General features: G+C 41.1%; 1 protein-coding gene across 9 annotated transcripts in view; it reads left to right on the top strand.

Moving 5' to 3' along the window:
- Positions 1-20,624, top strand: part of SAMD12 (sterile alpha motif domain containing 12) — a 378,670-nt gene that overhangs the window by 158,842 nt on the left and 199,204 nt on the right. For 8 of the 9 annotated variants that reach the window (XR_012378308.1, XM_073893137.1, XM_073893141.1 and 5 more), the window contains exon 3: positions 4,052-4,181. Coding sequence is in view for 8 of the 9 variants with exons in the window: in XM_073893137.1 (XP_073749238.1) it covers positions 4,052-4,181 (130 nt within the window). In the remaining variant the exon portion in view is untranslated. The remainder of the gene's footprint in view (positions 1-4,051; positions 4,182-20,624) is intronic. The other variant, XM_073893138.1, reaches the window with a different exon arrangement.

Genomic DNA, 20,624 nt, shown 5'->3' with positions numbered 1-20,624 from the left:
CTCAGGGATGTGTCTTCTGCATCAAGTGGGGTCTCCTTGTAAAATAGACCCTAAGAGCTTCTGAAGTACCCTTTGAGTTGTCTAGAGAAAGGCCGAGCCCAGTTCCAAGAGAAAATGCCTGGAATTCTGTTCAGAGTCACAATGCATGGGGTTAAGATAACAAACTGCTCTGGCTTCTTTCAGGGCAACAAAACATTCCTACAAACTCAAATTGTCTCCAGGGTTGTAAATCCAGAATGGTTTGGTAGACCTGAGCTAGGAGAAAGGGAACTGGGGCAAAGACTTCTTTAATGTTTGCCTGTGGGCAGGATGGGTTTTTGTTTTTTGTTGTGTTTTTTTTTTTTTTTTTACTAGTTTACTATTACTAATACTATTTATTTGTTTTGTGAACTGTTTTAGGTTTGGCTCCCACTGTGGGGGGAAAGAAAACAGTGTCAGAAAATTTTTGGCTGGAGTTGAGTGTAAAGAGAGCTGTGAGAAGAGCCGAGGAAAGGAGGGCAGTTGAAATAACCCCGTGGAGCCATTAAGACTGACAGCTCCGCCCCTCCCAGTGGGACAATGATGCGTGGATTGACTTGACTTTAGCATATGCTCGTTGTTGTTCCAAATTGCACATGGAGGTGTAAGCTCTTTAAAAAGGATCAGGTTATGGCACTCACTCCCCCAGTTTGGTTGCTATTGGAGACTGGGCAATCATGAGAGAAGTGACTGTGGTTCACCTGGGTGCTACGCAAAGAGCAGTTCAGACAGAAAAAATAAAGTGGGCTCTGAGAATCCGTAAGCAGCCGCAGACTGGCGCAAGTGGAGTCATTATGGCTCTTAACAAGTGAATGTGTAGCGAACTAATAACAATTTCATAATAAAGCCAAGGCTAAGAATCAGCTAATGAATGGGGCCAGTACTTCTATCACTCTCTGATTAGGAAGAGACGAGCAGTGCCTAATGATAGGAATCTTTATCCTTCCCCGTTTTATTTATGCCAGTCTATGTGGAGGCAGATCCCTGTAGGTTCCTGCCGTCTTATAATCTATGCCTAAAGCTTTGAGTCAATTGATGTCCAAGCAAGTGATACCAAATTACTGCTTAGTAAGAGTATACTCTGAAGAAAAAGCAAGGCACCTCTTTGAGTATTGGCCTCAGAACACTTGAATTTATGACAAAGGGGAAATCTGTAACAAAAGCATACGTGGTGGGCTGATGAGGATGCCTCTTGAGTTGACTTGGCATGTATGGGTTAATCTGTACCTGAAGCCTGGTGAGGGGGCTTGACTTGGTGCTGAGGGCTCTCTATTTCCTAGGAAATGAGCAGGTTAAAGATGATCTTCCAGGAAGTTGAGTATATTAATATACAAGCAACTTCATCCTCTTGTCTTTCCCTTCCTAATTTACAGCCATCTATGAGTGGTTCATAGGAGTTTTCAAAAGATGTGATTAGCTTTACTTGCAGGAAACTTGTGAAGGGTTTCAGGGTAATGATGTGTCAGCTATGAACTCATTCAGCTAATCTGAAGAAAAGTTTTTAGAGCAGGAAGGAGCCAGATTCAGAGGTGCTGACTTGTGAAACACAACGGTGAGTCCATTTGTAGCTAAAAGAGCCAAAATTCTAGTTTCCTAATCATGTAAAGGAAAGGAGGTAGTGATGAGCAAAAAGGAAGAAACTGAATAACACAACATTCACTCATTTGCACCATCTACACCAGAAATCCTCCTCGCTCATCAAAATTTGGAAAGTATTTGATATGGTTGCATACAGAGCTTATAGGGAAAGTGGCTGATAGCCTGTGACTCAGGGATATGAGGTAGAAGGAAGAGGCTGACACGTTTGACTAGGAGCTACGTGAGCACAGCACAGTGGGTGGAGAGCCGCAAAGGGCTACACTTGAAATTCACTGCTGGGTTCATTTCATTAATATATTGACTTATGTGACTGTGTAGCACCTCTTAAATGCAAGGCATTTTGGGACCACAGTTACAACAGATCTGTCCTCACCAGCATGTAACTTAGTGTTCCAATTGTTACTAGGGTTGCAGGACAAATTATCCTGAATTTAGTGGTGAAAGACAACAATCTATGATGCTCATGGACTACCTGAGTCAGCAGTTTACTCAGAGCACAGCAGGGCTTGTCTCTGCATCGTGGTGTCTGGGAGCCTCAGTTGGAAGATTCGAAGACTGGTGGCTAGAATCATCTGCAACTTGTTTACTCACTTGTCTGATGGTTGATGGTGGCTGTCAGCTGAAACATCAGTTGGGGAATGGGCCAAATTTTCTACATTTGTCTCTTCATGTGGTCTGAGCTTCCTCACAGCATGTGATTGGGTTCCAAAGCTGAGTGCCAAAGAGGATGAGCCAGGCAGAAGCTGTCTCTTTGTGACCTTGCCTCAGAAGTCACATAGGTAACATTGATTCCACCGTGGTCCATTGGCCAGGACCATCACAGACCTTGCCGAAATTCGAGGAGAAGGAACATCAACTCCAAATATCAGTTTAGGAATGCCGATCACAATGAATGAAAAGCAGAAATATATGTATGGCTGTGTTATATGTACATGTATAAAATCATCTGTCACAGTAAGAGTGAAAAAAATCATCACAGTATCAAGTAAAGAATATTGTTTGTGATGATTTTGTAAGTCATGGCCCAAAGAATCCTATAATTGGAAATACACTAAAAAAGCAAAGACATACCTGAGCACTATGTTTCACAAGTGTGAATTGTGCATGCCACTTCTGTTATTATTTTGTTACCATCTGTACTATTCCCTTCATTTTTTTAATTGACCAACTGTTTTTAAACTCACATTTGTTTTAAAAGCATACTAGATATTACTACTGAAAATATTTTTTACCGTAATTTATTTGCCATAAAACAAAAGTAACTTTAAATATAATCAAAATAAAATTGAACAGTTGCTAGGTATGTTGCTTTCCGATGAAGATTGCAAGACTGAAGCAAGTCCTCTTTGTCAAAAGTGTTAGCAGGTGTTTGAAAGATATTAAATCATAGTCCTACAAAATTGAGGCTCTTCCCAGGCCTTAATCTGAAAGATTGAAAGAGAAGTAAAAGCAAATGATCCCTAGTGAGAAGGTCAGTGATGTTTAAGGCCAGGTCTGTGTGCTGCCTAACATCCTTTAAAGAATTTTTGATATTATAATCCTATTTTGTTGACAAACACTGATCTGTAATGATTAAAAAAAAAAAAATCCTAAATAGCTAAGCTTTCATCTTGCGTCAGCCACGTTGCTGGGATCCATGAGGAAGACCAGCATCTGGCACAGAGCTGATACATGTTAATTAATGAATTTGTAACCTGCCATCTGTCAAAGGCTGGGTCCCCTGCACCTCTGTTTTGTTTTGTTTCATAAACCCCTCCCTGAAAGATTTAGTAAGCAATAAAAGGCCTTGATGAGTTGGCTTCTACATCAGGTTTAGCCACCCTGTTATCTTATTACCATTCTCCACATACTGGGTGGAATTGACTTTTTGCTTCCCCTCTGTGGCATAACTAATTCCTAGACTTTATGGGACCACTCCCAGGCCAACTTGCACTCTTTAGTATGAAGGTATCTAAATCCAACAACATGTGTTTCCAAAAATAATTATTAGCACCTGCCAGGGCTAGTGTTGCCCTAGACCCTAGAGGTCTCAGAGGGCAACAAGAAGTGGACACTTTGTTAGAGTACAGAGAAAGGCCACTAGGGGGCAGCTATCTCACCCCTAAAATTTAATTAATTTCTTACAATAGCATTGTCTTGTTGAAGTATTGGTCAGAAAACACTCCTTCCTGGGTGTTTTTTTTTTTTTTTTTCCAGTAGAGATGATCACTTGGGAATAAGTATAATTTTCATGGTCTTCTCCACCTAGACCTTTCCTTCTGGTTTTCAGGGGTATGGAGAAAGGTCTGTAGAGGTTAGGAGGAAAACAGTCAGAGAGACTTATCTTCAGGGATTCCAGCCTGCAGCCTTGACCACACAAGCTAAGACTTCTAACAATAGTGCCTTTCTAGACATGGGGCTGGCATTAACAGACCTTTTCCTGCTTGCTTCATAGTCGGCTACGGTGAAGCTGTCAAAACCAGTGGCTCTGTGGACTCAGCAGGATGTCTGCAAGTGGTTGAAGAAACATTGTCCGAATCAGTATCAGATCTACAGTGAGTCATTCAAACAGCATGACATTACTGGTAAAGTATGCGGCATCCAAAATATTTTATTCCCTCTTCCTCTCCCCATCACCGTGGCCTTTCCCATACCCTTACAATGCAATGCATCTCCCTGCTGAAGTTTCTGGCGTGGGTTTACTTTAAAAGGGGGGATGGATTCCAGATCCATGCAAGCTAGGCTACTTAATAAGCATAAGCAGTTAGAGAAGCATGGATTCCAAGTGTCCAGGACAAATATGTGGGAATCAGGGTAAGGGGTTGGGGAACTCTGGAGAAAATGTGTACCAATTCTAGAGAAAAGAAAGGAAGGAAGTCTTGCAAATTAGCTGGGTTACAGGATCAGGATTAGATGTTCTAAGTAGGAAAGACTTTAAAATAGGAAAACTCTGAAGTGAATATGATAATAACTTACTGCCCCTGAGATGAATACCTTAAAAACAAAAATGAAGATTCCATTTAGATCCAAGAAGCATTTGGAAGCAGAAACTATGACAGTATAATGAACTGCAAAAGCCCTTAGGATTATGTCTCTCAATTGGAGAACAGGGTGGGGGAGAAGGAGCAGATGGGGCCACCATGGGAGCCCATCAGAGTCAGGAGATCTTCTCCAGACCTCTCCTGCCCTCCCGCCCTGAGGGTCTGGATGGATATAAGGCAGAATCCCTCCCCTGCCCTCCCTCCCCCCTCGCAAGCTCTGTGATGAAAGATAGGACTGAAGAATACGCTCTGTGCACCAACACTGTGCTTCAGAGGGAAAACATGTTGAGAAGTCCTGATTCAAGTGCAGGTTCTTCCCTTTTTTAAGAGAAAACTATTTCTCTGGTGGGAAAGTGACTTGCTCTTGAGTAGCCCAGCCCTGTAGATGCCATCCCTCTTTCCAAACTGGGTGTTTTTCAAAGTGTATTCCTTGGAGCCTTTGGGTACACTAAAGATTGCCAAAGGTACAAGGGGTGTGCTTTGGGTTGAGGTGGGTGTGTCAGCTAAAGCAGCTTCCCTTATGTCTGTTTGACATACTCGAATTGTACAAAAACTTCATTTGGGGAAAAGGGTTCTGATACAGAAGAACCAGTGAGCTAGGTTATCCTAGATTCCTGCTGACCAAATTGGTAATGTTTTAAAATGTAAGGAACACACTCAAGTATAGCTCAAGGTGAGTTAACAGAGAGTGAAATCCTCCTAAGTGTTAAAATTGTCCTTAATGTACTTTGCTTCCCCCACCACCAACTGGAATAATGGTTTTTTAGATGAAATTCCTAAAATTGTGAAGGCAGTGTCAGGACTTCTTTTAGATTCTGAGTGTCTAATTTTTTTTTCCTAGTCCCTTCTTTAAGAATATAAGGAAATCCCATACCGGGTCAGTTCTCCCAGCCCTAAAAGCAATCTATCAGTTAGTCACCATTTGGCTGATTATGGTCGCCTTCATCTGATAATGTGTGCTTAATGTTTCTTAATGCCTGTGTGATAGAATAATGTCAAAGGCTTTCTCGTGATCTTATTTGAAAGTAGTGTTATCTTTTATTATGGGCAGGAATTGTGAGATGCCCTTGAGGGAAGGATAGGCATTTATATTGGTTTGTAGAGGATGAGCCATCCATCCCTTAGAAATAAAGGTTTCCTGCTTTGTGGCTTGGAGTCCATAGTATACCACTTCCCAAAGCTTTCTGCTAAGTGACATGAAGAAAGAGGGTGTGAGCATGAAATATGGGTTTTGAACAGCTGTCCTGTTGCTTTTGGTGGCCCATTTGGTCTCCAGGCAACACCACTGATACAGTTCAGTCACAACCTTCTTGGAATCTTGGGCAAGCTGCTTAAGCTAGATGAGTTACTCAATCTCACTCCTCATCTCCAAAATAAAGATAATAATAGTACCCATCTCCAGGAGTTGTTGTGAAGATTAAAATGAAATAATATTAAGTGACCCACTAAGGTGGCCATTTATTGGCACCTTCTAGCTGTCAGCATTTTGCTCTTGTCAAGACTCATCTGGAGGTGTCTAAAGACATACTATTCATTCTAAGGGCAGCCTGTTTTCAGGCAAGAAAAGTATTGGGGGCTTAGGGAACAGAGAGGAGGATTTCACACTAACATTCGGACTACATCTTTTTGGCCTTCTGCTATCTGAGGGCTCAAAAAACCACTCTCTTCCCCTGTTTCCTGGCCCCTGCCTCTCCAGGAGTGAAAGTGAAATACCCAGGTGGTCACAAGTGCCAAGTGGCCAGAGAATAGGACTGCAGTCAGCCCGCAGTTACCAGCCCCAGGATGCTGGAAGCTGGGGGTTCGGGGGGGGGGGGTCTCCATGCCCTTGGAAGCTAGCTGTGAAAAACAGAGCAAAGAGGATTGTGAAAAATTAAGACATGCGGTGACAGAACCAACTTCACCAGCCACTGGTAAATAGCGGAATGCTGAGGGTGGTGACAAGCACCAGGTCGAAGCCCAGAGCTGCAGCTTCGCCATGGAATGTCGTGAAGGTTCCTGGTGCCCTTCAGTTTTCTTTGTCTGCAGAAAGGAGATGGTACCTGCCTCCTAGTGTTGCTGTGAAAGCAATCCATGGTCCTAGGAAGCATGCACTGAATGTGAGCTGTTGCTGATCTCCTAAGTGCTGTTCTGATCTCTCCGAAAACAAACACCACGTATAAACAGTGTTGAATTCATCTGTCTTTATTATCCTGAGAACTGGGAAGTGAGCACCCAGGTGGAGTGGAGTGGCCTGGTGGTGGTGGTCAGGGGGCGGGTAGTCTGGGCTGGTAAGTACCCTGTGCTTATCTGCAAGGTTGCAACAAAGACGTTCAGTGTCTCTTCCTGACCCTTAGATTCTCTTGAGCGTTGCTGTTCATTTATTTTTCTCAAAGCATGGATCTCCAATACCATGCTCATCAAGCAAGTGTGTTTGTTATACCAGTGTAACCTATAAACAATCCCTTAATTTTGAGGCAGATGGTATATAGCAGTGGCAAATAAAAAGGACATATATTAAATGGAAAGAAGGGAAAAAAGGGCTTTCACAGACCCAAGTCAGATCCTCCCTGCTTGTCCTCCACCCCCAACCTTTGACAAATAATAACTGTACAACATCACATGAGTTAGTTTTTCATCAGTGAAATGAGAATAATTATCTTAAAGGGTGTTGTTGGGAGAATTAAATGGAAGGATACATGTGAAGGGCCTAGCTTAATGCCTGATATATAGTAGACATTTATCCATTTAGCAAGTATTTGTGGAGCATCTACCCTGTACCAGGTTTTGGGAGTACAGCAATAAATAAGACGGTCAGCGATCTGTGCAGGGAAAAAATTATGCTTCCGTGAGAAACTATGCATCGTCAATAGCACACCATGTGGGGCTAATTCCACAGAGCTGTTTTTACAACTCGGCAAGTTGTAGATAACTGATAGCAATACAAAATAATCCTTGTTGTAGATGTGTAAATTCTGTCCCATAGAGGTTCAGTTGGCTTTCCTAGCCACTGAAAAGGTGGAAAAGGTGATTTTTGCCTGCCATTTATACATTTATTTTACTCTCCCTGATCTATGGGTGTGTGCTCTTTGGATTCTCCTTTGTAATATCTTTCTCCTGGTTGTAACATCTTAACTGGTTTCTTCACTAATGAGTTAAAAAAAAAATCTTAAATGTGTTTGTTTTTGTATTTGATGAGAGTCCTGATTTTAACCTATTTTGAAAATTACCCTGTTTTAACTTTAGTAATTTTTTTTTTAATATTTTGGCCAGGAAGTCCACTTTATTAACATTTTTTATGCCTTTGTTTGAAGGACATTAGATTCTACACAAACATTCCCCCCATTTTCTCCAAAGTCTGAGAAACATTAAGATATGTTTCAATATACTAGCATTCAAAACCTTTTGCAAGTTTCCTGTTGGAATTTCTGAGAATTTCATTGTGTCCAGGCAGCACCTGCTATTTTGTGGCAGATGCGTTTAATCAGAAGAGAAGCTACTCCTGTTACCTCCCTGCAGAAGAGCTCTTAAAAGGCATGAGATGGTTAGAACACCTGAGAGGCATTAGGATAGATAGATTTAAATCATCAGATTAGGCTTGAAGGAAAGAAATTCGTCTATTTTCCTGTGCTTGCAAGATTCTCTCTCCTGCTTTCTGAGGCCCGCTTGGAATGCTGATGAGGAAGCTCTACTGGGGCCAGGTGTAAGCTCACAGGCAACTTTCAGATTCTTTTTTATGCACAGTTAAGAATATTTTCAGGTTTGAGGCAATTTCAGCCCCTGGCTGTGCCTTGTGTTGTTCCTGTGGCTGCTAAAGTGAGTTTACCTCCTTCAGCATCAAGTCCTCCATCTGGAAAGGGTTCTTTCCCCTGCCAACTTGAAAGACTTATTTTTATGGGTGAAGCACTCAGAGTTCCCCAGCATATAAAATATTTTTAAAAGCCGTTTTGAATGTGGAAAAGGTTTCCACGTAGTCTGCTTTGTGGCACAGCAATGGGAATTCTTTAGATGCCCAGATGTCTGCAGGAATAAATAGTTATACGAATATCCCCCGCAAATGGTCAATATTGATTTGCAGTATTTCCCAGTGGCCTCCTGCAAAATAAATGAATACATTTCTGGTTCTTTTTCTGCTTCAGCCACCCCACCCCTACCTCTTTCCCCTTTTCAAAATATTCTGCTGAGATGTAGCACCCTCAAATTTGGCAGTTCTGCTTATGCTATTGAATAAAAGGGAAACCTCTCTTTTTTAGACCCTTTGGATTGTGGATCTGTGTGTTTGCCAACATGAATCCCTTCAGTGCTGGTTTCTCTGAGCTGTTCTACCCCTTTACCCTTCTGCTGTTGTCTTCCTTGTCTTTATTATGTTACCCACAGAGACTAGCAGGATATGTAGTTAACAATTTATCAGAAGAAGTGGAATCGTTAGTTACTTTATGTGATCTATCTGTGAGTATACTCCTTATTAGAATCCAGTGTAGCCAAATAAAGTGTGGGCATATGTAACTATCATAGCACCACATCTGTACATTTTCTTGTCATTATTGGTTTCCCTCTGGATATTGTGTTTTACTTTTCTATGTCTTTGTGTTTTGTTACATTTCTATATGAACTGCTCTACGTTTTTTTATTAAACCTCAAGCAGCCTAGAACTGCATAGTAAAGTTCCTGACATCATCAGGGCCTGTTTCCCTAAGTTAATTTTCCAACAACAGCATTTATTGTTTTTAACCCCTTTTGTTGATGGAAAGCTTACTAACATCACCTTGATACTCCTCAGTGTTCTTAAAGCAAGGGTGCTGAATTTGATCGTCTTGATGATCCAGGATTATAGACTTTTAAATATTGGAAAAGGCTTTAGATGTCATCCCGGGTTTTATGAGGTCAATAAAAAGAATACCACTTTGAATGAAAAGTATAAATGGAGACCAGAATATTAGCTTCATTTCTGATAAAGCTTTTTGGAGAACGTCATTTAGGTCTACAGACAAATCGGTTTGCTACCCAGGGTGAGCCCTGTTGTAGGACCTGTCACACTGATAGGTGAAAGTTTAATTATTAGGAAGTTCTGCTGCGGTTAACTGAAACCCACCCATAGGTCCTATTTAGGTTCCCAGGTTAGAAACCTTTGCTGAGAAAAGCCCTTGAGGACTGCTGCCCCCAGGACCGATTGTTACTGCCAGTCCCCAGTGGGGCCATGGCACAGTCCCCCCATTCTTTCATTCATCCCAGCAGACTGCTCCCAAGTTCCTCCATCTTTAGTAGATGTCCTCCTTTGGCCACACCGAGAACGTATAGACTATCTGGTGGGATTTCCCTATTTTTCCTGTCCACCCCATCTTATCTGCTGCTTCCTCTTCTTCCAGAAGACATGCCTCTGTTCTCTTTTACAAATAACCTTTTCCTGCCTCTGCTTGCACCAGTCATCGCCTGTTTCGCCTGGGTACTTGCTCCCTGTTGCAGCCATCTTTCCTCTTTGATCTAGCTACACCAGCTCCCTCCTTTTTCTCTGAAGGGTTCCATTCTAGTCTTCTGACCAGTCCCTTTCAAAGTATTTGTTAAATCACATTTAATTCGTATATTGGAAAAATTTATATAGGCACTTCCACATGCCAAACAGAACACTATGCCCCCAAAACTTCAGGACACACACTCCTTTCAGGTGTCTGAGAATTATCCGCCATGACACACTGCACACAAGGGTATAAATAAATCTCAACAAATTTCAAAACACTGAAGTCTTACAGGGCACATTCTCTGACCGCAACAGCTATTAGGAATCATTAACAAGATATCCTAAAGATCCCAAATATTTAGAAACTTAACACACAACCAAGAACTGCATGGGTGAAGAAAAAAAATCACAACCGAAATGAGAAAATATTTTGAACAGAATAATAATAGAAACGTGAATATTCCAAACACTGGTGTTGTGCGGCTACAGCACAACTTAGAGGAAAATTGTTTCACTAAATGCCTATATTAAAAGAAGACTGGAAGTCAGTAAATTAAATGTTTACCTTAAGACATTAGAAAAGAACACGTAATCCAAAAGTAAGAGCTGAAATTAATTAAAAACATACAAGCAATAAAGAAAACTAACAAAGGAGAAGTTGATTCTTTGAAGAGATAACAAAACTGATAAACATCTACTTAGACCGAACTAGGAAGACAGACAATGTCAGGAAAGAAAGTTGGAGAAATCATTGAATTCTCTATACACGTTAAAAAGTAATAAGAAAAGCGTATGAATGAGTTTAGGCCAATATACTTAGATGAAATGACAAATTCCTTAAAAACCATAACTTAGCACCAACTCAAAGCTAGAAAATCTAGCCACATATCTCCTAATAAATTTTAAATTAAAACTACACACATACACATAAATACACAAAACCTAAGTCCTGAAGCCTTTTCTAATAATTCACATAATCAATAACCAAACCTATGCAGATTCTTTCAGAAAAGAGAGGGAAAGGGGAGCACTTCCAAACTCATAAGGTCAGAATGACTGTTAACACTAAAACCTGACAAAGGTACTACGGGAATGGTATGGTATAGATCGATATCCTTCATCAACCTAAACCTAAAAGCCTTGACAAAATACAAACAAATTGAATCTAGCATTTGACAAAAATGATACTCTATCATGATCATGTGTGCATAGGGATTCAAGGTTAAGTTTTTGAAAATTCAGCTTGATTCACTCTATTAATAGAATAAATGGAGAAAGTCATATGATCATTTCACCAGATGCAGAAGTCTTAGCGTTTCAGCTCTGAGAGGTGAAGAGCATGGATGTCATCACTGCGATCTTTACAACAAGAACAAGCTGGACGAAATAAAAATGATTTTGTTGGGACCCATCAAAAAACTGATTTCACAAGGCAGATCATCACCCTAAAATCTAGAAGAGTAGGTGTGTCCAATAATGACAAGATTTGGATACTTTACAAGGAAGATAAAAGAATGGACAATAAGTACTATAAAATATGAAAATATACTAAGCAACATTGTCACATGGAAAATGCAAATAAAACCACAGTGAGATACGACTTCGTACTCAGTAAAATGGCTAACATTCAAATGACTGGCAATCCTAAGGGTTGCTGAATGTGTATAGCAACTAGATCTCTCATACATTGTTATCGGGTATAATGTGGTGCCACCTGATTCAAAAACTAAAGTTTTTATGTGGTTAATCACACAATTCTTAAATGATCCTGCAATTCTCCTCTGGGGTATTTACACAGGAGAATTGGAAACATATATTCATAAAAATTCCAGCCCAGTAATATCCAAAGGAGTGTTACTCAGAGTAGACAAAAATTCTAAACAATCCTTAGGTCCCTCCAGAGTAGCGTGGATAAACAGACGGTGCTTTATTCACACCAAGAGCACTGCTTGACAATAGAAAGGAACCGACTACTGAAGCATGCAACATGAAAGGCTCTCATGTTGTGCTGAGGGAAAGAAGTCAGAAACCCAAGAGTACCTACAGTCTGACTCCATCCTATGAAATTCTAAAACACAAAATTGGCAGTGATGGCAATCAGGGGTTCTTTAGGTTGGAATGTGGAGGGCAGATGGCAAAGAGGAGCAAAGGAACTTTCTGTGGTCATAAAAATGCTTTCTATCTTTGTCAGAAGTTCTCTACTTGGCGTCTCACATGTGTGAAATGTGTTGTATGTAAATTATATCTCAGAGTTGGTTTTTGGAGACTTGTGTGCTTTCCAAATTTTCTAAAATGGCAAAGTGTTTTTAAAAGGCAAAAATGAAAATGTCATCCTGTGTCTTTCCATACGGGCTGTAGGATCATTTAAAGATGATGAAAGGGGCGCCTGGGTGGCTCAGTTGGTTAAGCGACTGCCTTCGGCTCAGGTCATGATCCTGGAGTCCCAGGATCGAGTCCCGCATCGGGCTCCCTGCTCAGCGGGGAGTCTGCTTCTCCCTCTGACCCTCCCCCCTCTCATGTACTCTCTCTCTCTCTCTCTCTCTCTCATTCTCGTTCTCTCAAATAAATAAATAAATCTTTAAAAAAATAAAAAATAAAAAAAATAAAGATGATGAAGAAGGGCACCTGGGTAGTGCGGCCGGTTGAGCGGCCAACTCTTGGTTTTGGCTTAGGTCATGATCTCAGGGTCGTGAGATGGAGCCTTGAGTTGGGCTCTGAGCTCAGCGTGGAGTCTGCTTGAGATTCTCCCTCTCCCTCTGCCCCACCCCATGCGTGCACATGCACCCTCTCTCTCGCTCTCAAATCTTTAAAAAGAATGATGAAGATAAGAGATGGGTTTTATATTCATCTATATTATAAATACATAGGTATAAATATTTAACACAATCTAATACAACTCGCATAAATATATATAAAGAATGTATATGTTATATATAAAGAAATTGAGTTTGAAAATCCACTTTATGCATTTTTCACTGAAAGAATAATCTGAAGATAGAACATTCTTATAAAGGAAAGGTATGGTTTTACCAACTGGTAGAAGATGACAGCTGACAAAAGAACAGCTCTGTTGTCTGACTGTGATTCTGCTTGTCTGAGCTACTCTTGCGCATCCGAGGCTTTTGGGTTTCACAGATGAATTAAATTTCAGAAGATATTTTCGCAGTAGCATCTAGTTGCCGCCTTAGTATTTTACTCATTCATACTTTTAAAAATTACCTCACCACATTTTATAAACCAAAGGAATTTTAACACACAAAATCTCATTTAAAAATACAATAAATTTTATGTTAAGAAAAACATTTCTCCCATTTTCATCCCAGAATGGGGCCACTTTTTATGTTTGTATAAGGAAACTACTCTTAAGGGGACACTGATAGTCTAAATACAGCATTTATTTAATATTCTATTTGAAAAGATAAGAATGGAGTTTGTCACCAAATGAACTATTTGTTTCATCCATCAAAGAACTAGAAGGATTTTCTTTTTTAACCAATTGCATAGACTTAAATAATTAAGACTACTCCTACGGGGGGAGCGGGGGATTTTTACTTGCTACCTGATTCAGTTTTTTTCTTCAATGATCTTCCCCCGCCCCTCATTACTTTTATAGGTTCTGTGGTTTGGGAAATGAGACTTGAAAGGTTTGCCCAGGTTATCACAGCCAGGGAATGCAGGGCTGGGGTCAGGAGCTAGCTTTCTGCACCCTCATCCAGCACTCCTCTCGCCTGCCAGATACCCTGCTCCTCCCAGCCAGCACCCATTGACAGACCCAAACCAAAGGCTTCTGAGACCCCAGGAATGCCGGTGCCAGCCAGGTGTTCTTATCAAAGTTGTAACTTATGGGACCGTCCTGCTTTAGAAAACCCCTGACGTCTTACCTGCTGTGTCTTGGAGGCTTTCTCTGTGTACAAGGCTCCTCTTGCAAGCTGTTACAGGTAGGAGGAAGCACGGCTCAGAGTGTAGTGGATGAGTCCAGGTAAGTATAGTTGCTGAGCACTTCACATCAGCAGGACCTACCGCACAGGTTGTTGAGAGGAGTTACCACCTAGAAAATACTTAAAACAGTGCCTGACACATGGTAGGGGCTCCATAACTGTTACCTCTTGCTGTCACATTACTGGGGAAAAACAGGAAACTGTTCTTAGGAAAAGTCCAGCAGGTTGCCTCACAGATAGAAGGGGGGGCAGAAATGGGCAAGATACACCCCTTTTTTTTTTTTTTAAAGCACACCGTTTTAGCTTATTTTCCCAATCCACGTTCTGGGAGCCCAATGATGTTTTTATAGCCACAGACACAATCTCATTCTTTCTTTCAGCCGGATCCAGTTTTTCCTCCTCGTCTCCCTCTTAATTCCATCTTTCTAGTCCCCAATGAAACGGTCACATTTTACTAAATATGACCAAATGTCCAGCTTCCTTTGCTGCTTTACTCTGAACACTGATCTTTTTGCTCTGTCATAGGAATGAAGTTGGTGAAACACGACCTGTTTGCATAAGTCTGTTTGCTTTTTAGCTTCTGTGTCCATTTCTTTTTTTATTGATGACTTTACTCTCTGTTTTGTTTTGCTTTTTGTTTTATGTTGTTTGGGGAAGTACTGAAGTCAGATTGCAAAATTGGAGATCCCCTTCCCTTGATTTTGCTGCCAATCCCTGTTTGAACGTTCATACACGGTGTACTCATCCTGTCAAGTCAAATTTCTCGTCCTTAGGAGCCCCAGGGTGCATGGGCAGAACCTCTGTCATGACACTCAATGGAGGAATTGCGAATCATGCCCTTTAGCGGGAGTCTGCTCTGTGGAGCAATGGCTCTCTTCCTTCCGATGGCATCACTTATGGTGATTGTGGCGCCATATTTGTTGATGGAGGAAATGGAAGTCCACACGGCTGCCATATTGAAGAGCCCGTGGCACTGTTTTTGATGAAACACAATTGTCCTCAAGAGGTCTTGGCCAGTATCATTCTAGGCCATTGTGTCTGGGCTCTCATGTTCCTCCTTCAGAGTCTCATTAAATATATTTTTCAATTTCCATACTAACTGTGGGGTGATGTGACTGTTAGGTGGTGGTTAATTATTGCTCTTGACAGACTTCCTATCTTGAATAATTACGAAAGATTAGAGAAAGCCTGGACTGTGGAGACCCATGATAGAGTCCTCTCCACTTCTTAGTCACTGGCCCTGGCAGAGTCTGTTTCACTTCCCTGAGCCTCAGTTTCCCTTTCTCAAAAATATTATAAAGTGTACCTTACAAAGTTGCTACTAGTTATTATTACTGGTCTGTGATTGTATGGACTCCATACATAGGTTTACAAGAAGCAAAGGAGAGTATAGAAATCACTTTTCGAATGGGAAAGAATTGTGTAGGTGTGTGTGTGTGTGTGTGTGTGTGTGTGTGTGTGTGTATGTATATACACATGTAGTTTCGTTTCATTATTTAATAAATATAAATATACGCCCCTTGGATTGCCTCTAAAGGTCATGATTCCCAATCCCCCCCATTGAGTGTCATAACAAAAGATTCTGCCCCTGCACCCTGAGGCTCTTAGGATGGGAAAAAAATAAATATAATAAATATATATGTTTACATATATACATATATATGTATATACACATGTGTAGTTTTGTTTCATTGTTAAATAAATATAAATAAATGGAGAAAACTTATATTTTAAAAAATATTTGAGTGCATGCAAGGCACTCCAGTAAGTACTTTGCATACATTATTTAATTTATTGTCACAATAACCCATAAGATTATTATTTCCAATTTACAAATGAGGAAAATGACTCTCAGAAAACTTAGGTCTCTTGTCTAGGTCATAAAAACCAAAAAATGGCAGTCAAGGTTTTAACCCAGGGCCATCTGAATCCAAAGCTCACATTCTGACCTCTGTGCTCTGAAAGATAGCATCTTATAAGTACAAGCGAGTGATGAAAGAAAATAAACACGGGGGTAAGCACCAAAGAAGACTTAAGAAGGAACTCCTATCTAGAGCCTGGTTGATTGGGAAGTCTGCTTGGAGGAGGCTGGATTTGTCTTGTGTAGGATTTTAAAAGAGAAAGTCCCTGAAATACCAAGTTGTATTTATGTATTTTGTTTGACCCTAGAGAACAAGAAACTGTAACAGCTTTTAAGCCATAGACCTCGCCACCCCTTATTGCATCAGACTCTGCCTCTTCCCACATGGGGGTTACGTGCCTGAGCCTGAAAGCATCTGGGCTTCTGGACCTGAGGAGGAATGAGTGATGGAGGTGGAGATAGATCAGAAGAGTAGTCTGAGGGCTACGTGAGGAGAGGTTTTGAGTGTCAGGCTAAGGAAACTAAATTTTCCTCTCTTGGATGTCATTTACCACCCATCAGTGATAACAGCATCACCATGGTGAGTGGACTGACAAGCTCAGAGCACTCTTGGAGAAAAATGGAATGTGCGGATAATAGAGATCACCAATGTGTGAGGTGTTGGCCCAAGTGGATCCTGGATCAGGATCTATTGGATTACTGCTTTTACAGATCTCTGGCTTTTCCATTTTCCCAGTCTCCAACAGTGGTGCTACGCCTAAGCTCTCTTTCCACAAAGCCCCCATCCCTCTCCCCTTTCATTATTCTGAGGAGGCCCCCATGGACATAAATTTTCTTAACATTCCTCCCTGCAGTATTACCTCTATTTTTACCCCCTTCTTAATGGTTTCCTTTATGTCTCTGAGGAAGAGATATTCACTCTCCCAAGAGCAGTCCCCTAACCTTTGCTCTTCTCCCTGCCTATGTGACCCCCCCACACACACCAGAATTCTGTTCGTTTCTCTCTCCCTTCTGAGCCTTCAGACTTTCTGCCTACACTTCTGCATTCCAGTTTGAAGCCCTGCTGCGTCCAGCATACGTCCCCTCCTTGCTACTATTACTGCAGTCCTTCTGATCAAGGTTTCCCTAGTCTTGGCCTGAACAGTCTCCTGTGATCCTACTTCATGGCTCTCTGGGAAAGCATCTGTTCTTTTGTCTCTGTATCAGAATTGACCAGATCTCTTCCTGCTTAAAAAGACTAAATGCCTACTGGATAAAGTCCAGATTCTTAAGCTTGGCATGCGAGGCTCTTGATAAACATTCCTCAGGTCCATTTGCAGCCAGACCACTCTCATTCTTGCCTCACTGTCCACCTAGTGAACTTTGAGTAATTTGCGAGGCCCATCTCCAGTTATTTCTCTCTTCCCTACCCTCCCTGGGCCTTTCCAAGCAAAATTAATTTTTCCATTCTGTATTTCCTTTACATTTTTTGCAGTGAATGAATAACCACTATTAGAACACTGATCACATTATATTAACATTATTTGGTTACATGTTTATCCTCCTTCCACCAGCCCAGAAACTCCTGTAGGGTAGAAATAGCATCTGGTTTATCTTACTATCTCTAGCTGTGTTAACCCAGTGCCTGGCATAAAATGAGTGTTGATTGGATTCAATTGAGTTTGTTCTTCCTTTGGTAAGCTTAGAGCCCTTCTTCGTATATGTTGATAAAAATACTTGATTAGTCCTTCAGTTTCCTGATCTGCCTCCTTTTCATGAAGCTCATCCTATACTTTTCCATCTGCAGCTTATCATTACCTTCCATTCATGTTCAAGTTTGTCTTCCTGTCTGATTCTTAGAGAAGCCCCGTTTGATTTTTTTTTCTTCGAAGAATTCCTATGTTGGATCTGTACTAAGCCCCAAAATGCCATCTTTAAGTGCACTTGAATGACAGATTCTTGAACTTTTGTGGGATCCAGAGTCCCCTATTCCCTTCAGGCAGGTCTTCCCACGGACGTTGTGGCAGGATATGTCTGGATTTCTGCTCAGTGCCAAGCTTGCTGGGCCTGCTGAAATTCAAGAGACAGGTGTTATTTTGGAGGATGGGAAGAATATGCTTTATCTGAAAAGCTTCTGTTTAGGGCAGCAGGGCAGGAGCAGGGAATCTGTCACACCATACATACCTTTAGTGCTAATTTGCCAGTGCTTCTCAAGGAACAAAGCATAATACAAGTTCAGCATTATTGTTTCAGACATCCATATTGTCTGGATTTGGGTACAACAGTGCTAGATTTTTATTCTCAGCTCTTCATGGCAAATTAGCTAACTCCAAACTGCCTTAATGACGTTGACACTCTCTCAGAGATTAGGACTTACAGAGGAGAAATGAGAAGAGCAAGTGGTGTAGTATGGTTACATTGAACCGTAGAAGATTGCCAGTGTTGAACAATTTCACCAACAAAATGGCAGTTTCATTAGGTTTAACCTAATAGTGCAATAATGTATCTTGTTTAAAAGGAAGTAGGTAATAAGTAGAATAATGTTTTTGGGAGTTTCCTAATGTGCCAGGCGCAGCAATAAATACTTTTTATGCATTAACTCATTTAATCCTCAAGACAACTCTAAGATGTATTATCCTTCTCTTTATGGGGAAGCTGAGACAGAGAGGTCATGACTTCCTGACAGCTAATAATGTGCAGTGGATATTCCAGTAGCAGAAAATGGATTCTTCTAGCCCAGCGGTTGTCTACCTTTTTTTGTAAAGAGCCAGGTAGGGCCATTTGGCTTTGCAGGCCCTATGGTCCTTGTCCCAACTACTGGACTCTGCCTGTGTATGTAAATGAATGCGGTGTCTGTGTTCCAGTAAAACTTTATTAATAAAAACAGGCAGCAGGCTAGGTTTGGCCCACAGGCTACAGTTTGTAGATCCCTATTCTAACCTCTTCCTCCCTATACCCAAATATGTTTTCTCACTGATGGTTATAAAAGAAATTTAGAAGTCATAGTTTTTAAAAAACATGTATTACTTTTCCTTTTAGTATATTCAATATGGAAAAATTAGAAAGTATACATACACGAAAAAAAGAAACGTGTAAAAATCCCCCCAGATTCCAACATTCAGAAATATTTGAAAGATTTTTTTTAAGATTTTATTTATTTATTTGATAGAGACAGCAAGAGAGGGAACACAAGCAGGGGGAGTGGGAGAGGGAGAAACAGGCTTCCCGCAGAGCAGGGAGCCCGATGCGGGGCTCAATCTCAGGACCCTGGGATCATGACCTGAGCCGAAGGCAGACGCTTAACCGACTGAGCCACCCAGGTGCCCCTAATTTGAAAGATTTTGATGGGTATCCTTTCAGGTTGTTATCTGTGCATACTTAAAAGAACAGTGTTATACCTTAGAGAGTGGCATAGCCTTCTCTTTCCCACTTAAAAATATATGGCAAGTATGTTTCTATATTAGTTAAATGCAAAATATTTTCTTTGGCTTTTATTCTCTGGATGTTGTATTTTTTTTTTCTTTTCAGAGCAATTGTGTACCTGGTTCCATATGCTTCTCTTTTTAACATTCACCCTCCCCTCCCCAACTATGTCCATCCTATATTCTTTGTTATATTCTGGAGTCACAGTTTTCTTTCTCTAGTGTTTTTGCCTCTGATATTGATCTTATCCCTTCACCTTTGCTCTGGTTGTAGCCAGCAATGGTAGTGAAACCAGCCCTGTAGGTAAATGGGCACTAGAAAAATAATACATCTCCAAATCCCTGTCACTGTCCTCTGTAGATGCCACCCTCGGGGGCAGTGTAATTTCTTTGAATGTTTTCTTTCTGTCTGCTACCCTCTTCCCCAAGGCTCCTCCAAAAGAGAAACTTGCACAGCTTTTCTTAAATTCATTAAATTTTCAGTGTCTTTCCCCCCGTGGTTGGTAAGCGGCAGGCAACACAAGACAAGAGGACATTAGAATTCCTTCCGGGGAGAGAACATAGTGTGAGCAGTTTCGAAAGGTCGCGTGTTGCCACAGTGTCCTTCTTTATAAATCTTTCAGAGGACAGTGAGCTGTATCTAGAGGAGGAAAGATGGGATTGCTGTAGTCCTTCCAGAAGGATCTTAGCCTCATATCTGCCATGTGGCAGTAAATTCACAGTGATGTTCAGTTGAGCACATAGGAAAAGGGGGCAAGATACTGTTACCTCTGTTTTTGCCAGATATGCTCCCAGGAAGTTCGAGGCAAAGACTAGCCTCTCCCAAAAATGGGGACAGCTACAAGGTAAAGAATGCAGTGATGACTGGGTACTGACCATAAGTGCTGCCACAGAACGTACAAGGGAAGCCACTTTCTCTAAGCAGTTTTCTGAATGTGTGTAGTTAACCATTCTGTGGATGTCCCTAGAATCTTAGATTGTTTTACTCATAAGAAATTTCCCACTGACATTTGTATCACACTTGAAATGTATGAAGTGATATTTCAAACACATTATCTAACCTCAGAACCCTGTTGATCTAAGAGTGAGTCTCTGTTCAGGTGAGGAATCTAAAGTGAGGAAAATTGACCCAGACCTTGTGGCCAGTAGATGGCAGTACTCAGCTCCTGACACCTGAGGCTACATTTTTTGCTCCAGTCCAAGGCAAATTTTGCCTTCTTTACTCCCATCATTTTGCCCTGGTTTTGCTCAGTACGGTCATATTTCTCTATTATAGAATGTGCTCTGTTGTTCTATGCTATAGAACACACAAATTCTAAGGGAAGGTTTTTGACACCAAGAAGACTGTCTTAGGAG

Source organism: Callorhinus ursinus, unplaced genomic scaffold, assembly GCF_003265705.2.
Source record: "Callorhinus ursinus isolate GAN/ISIS: 27379988/994484 unplaced genomic scaffold, GSC_fseal_2.0 scaffold5, whole genome shotgun sequence".
Lineage (NCBI taxonomy): Eukaryota > Metazoa > Chordata > Mammalia > Carnivora > Otariidae > Callorhinus > Callorhinus ursinus.
Note: the sequence above shows the minus strand (reverse complement) of the source record. Positions and strands in the feature narration are given on the sequence as shown.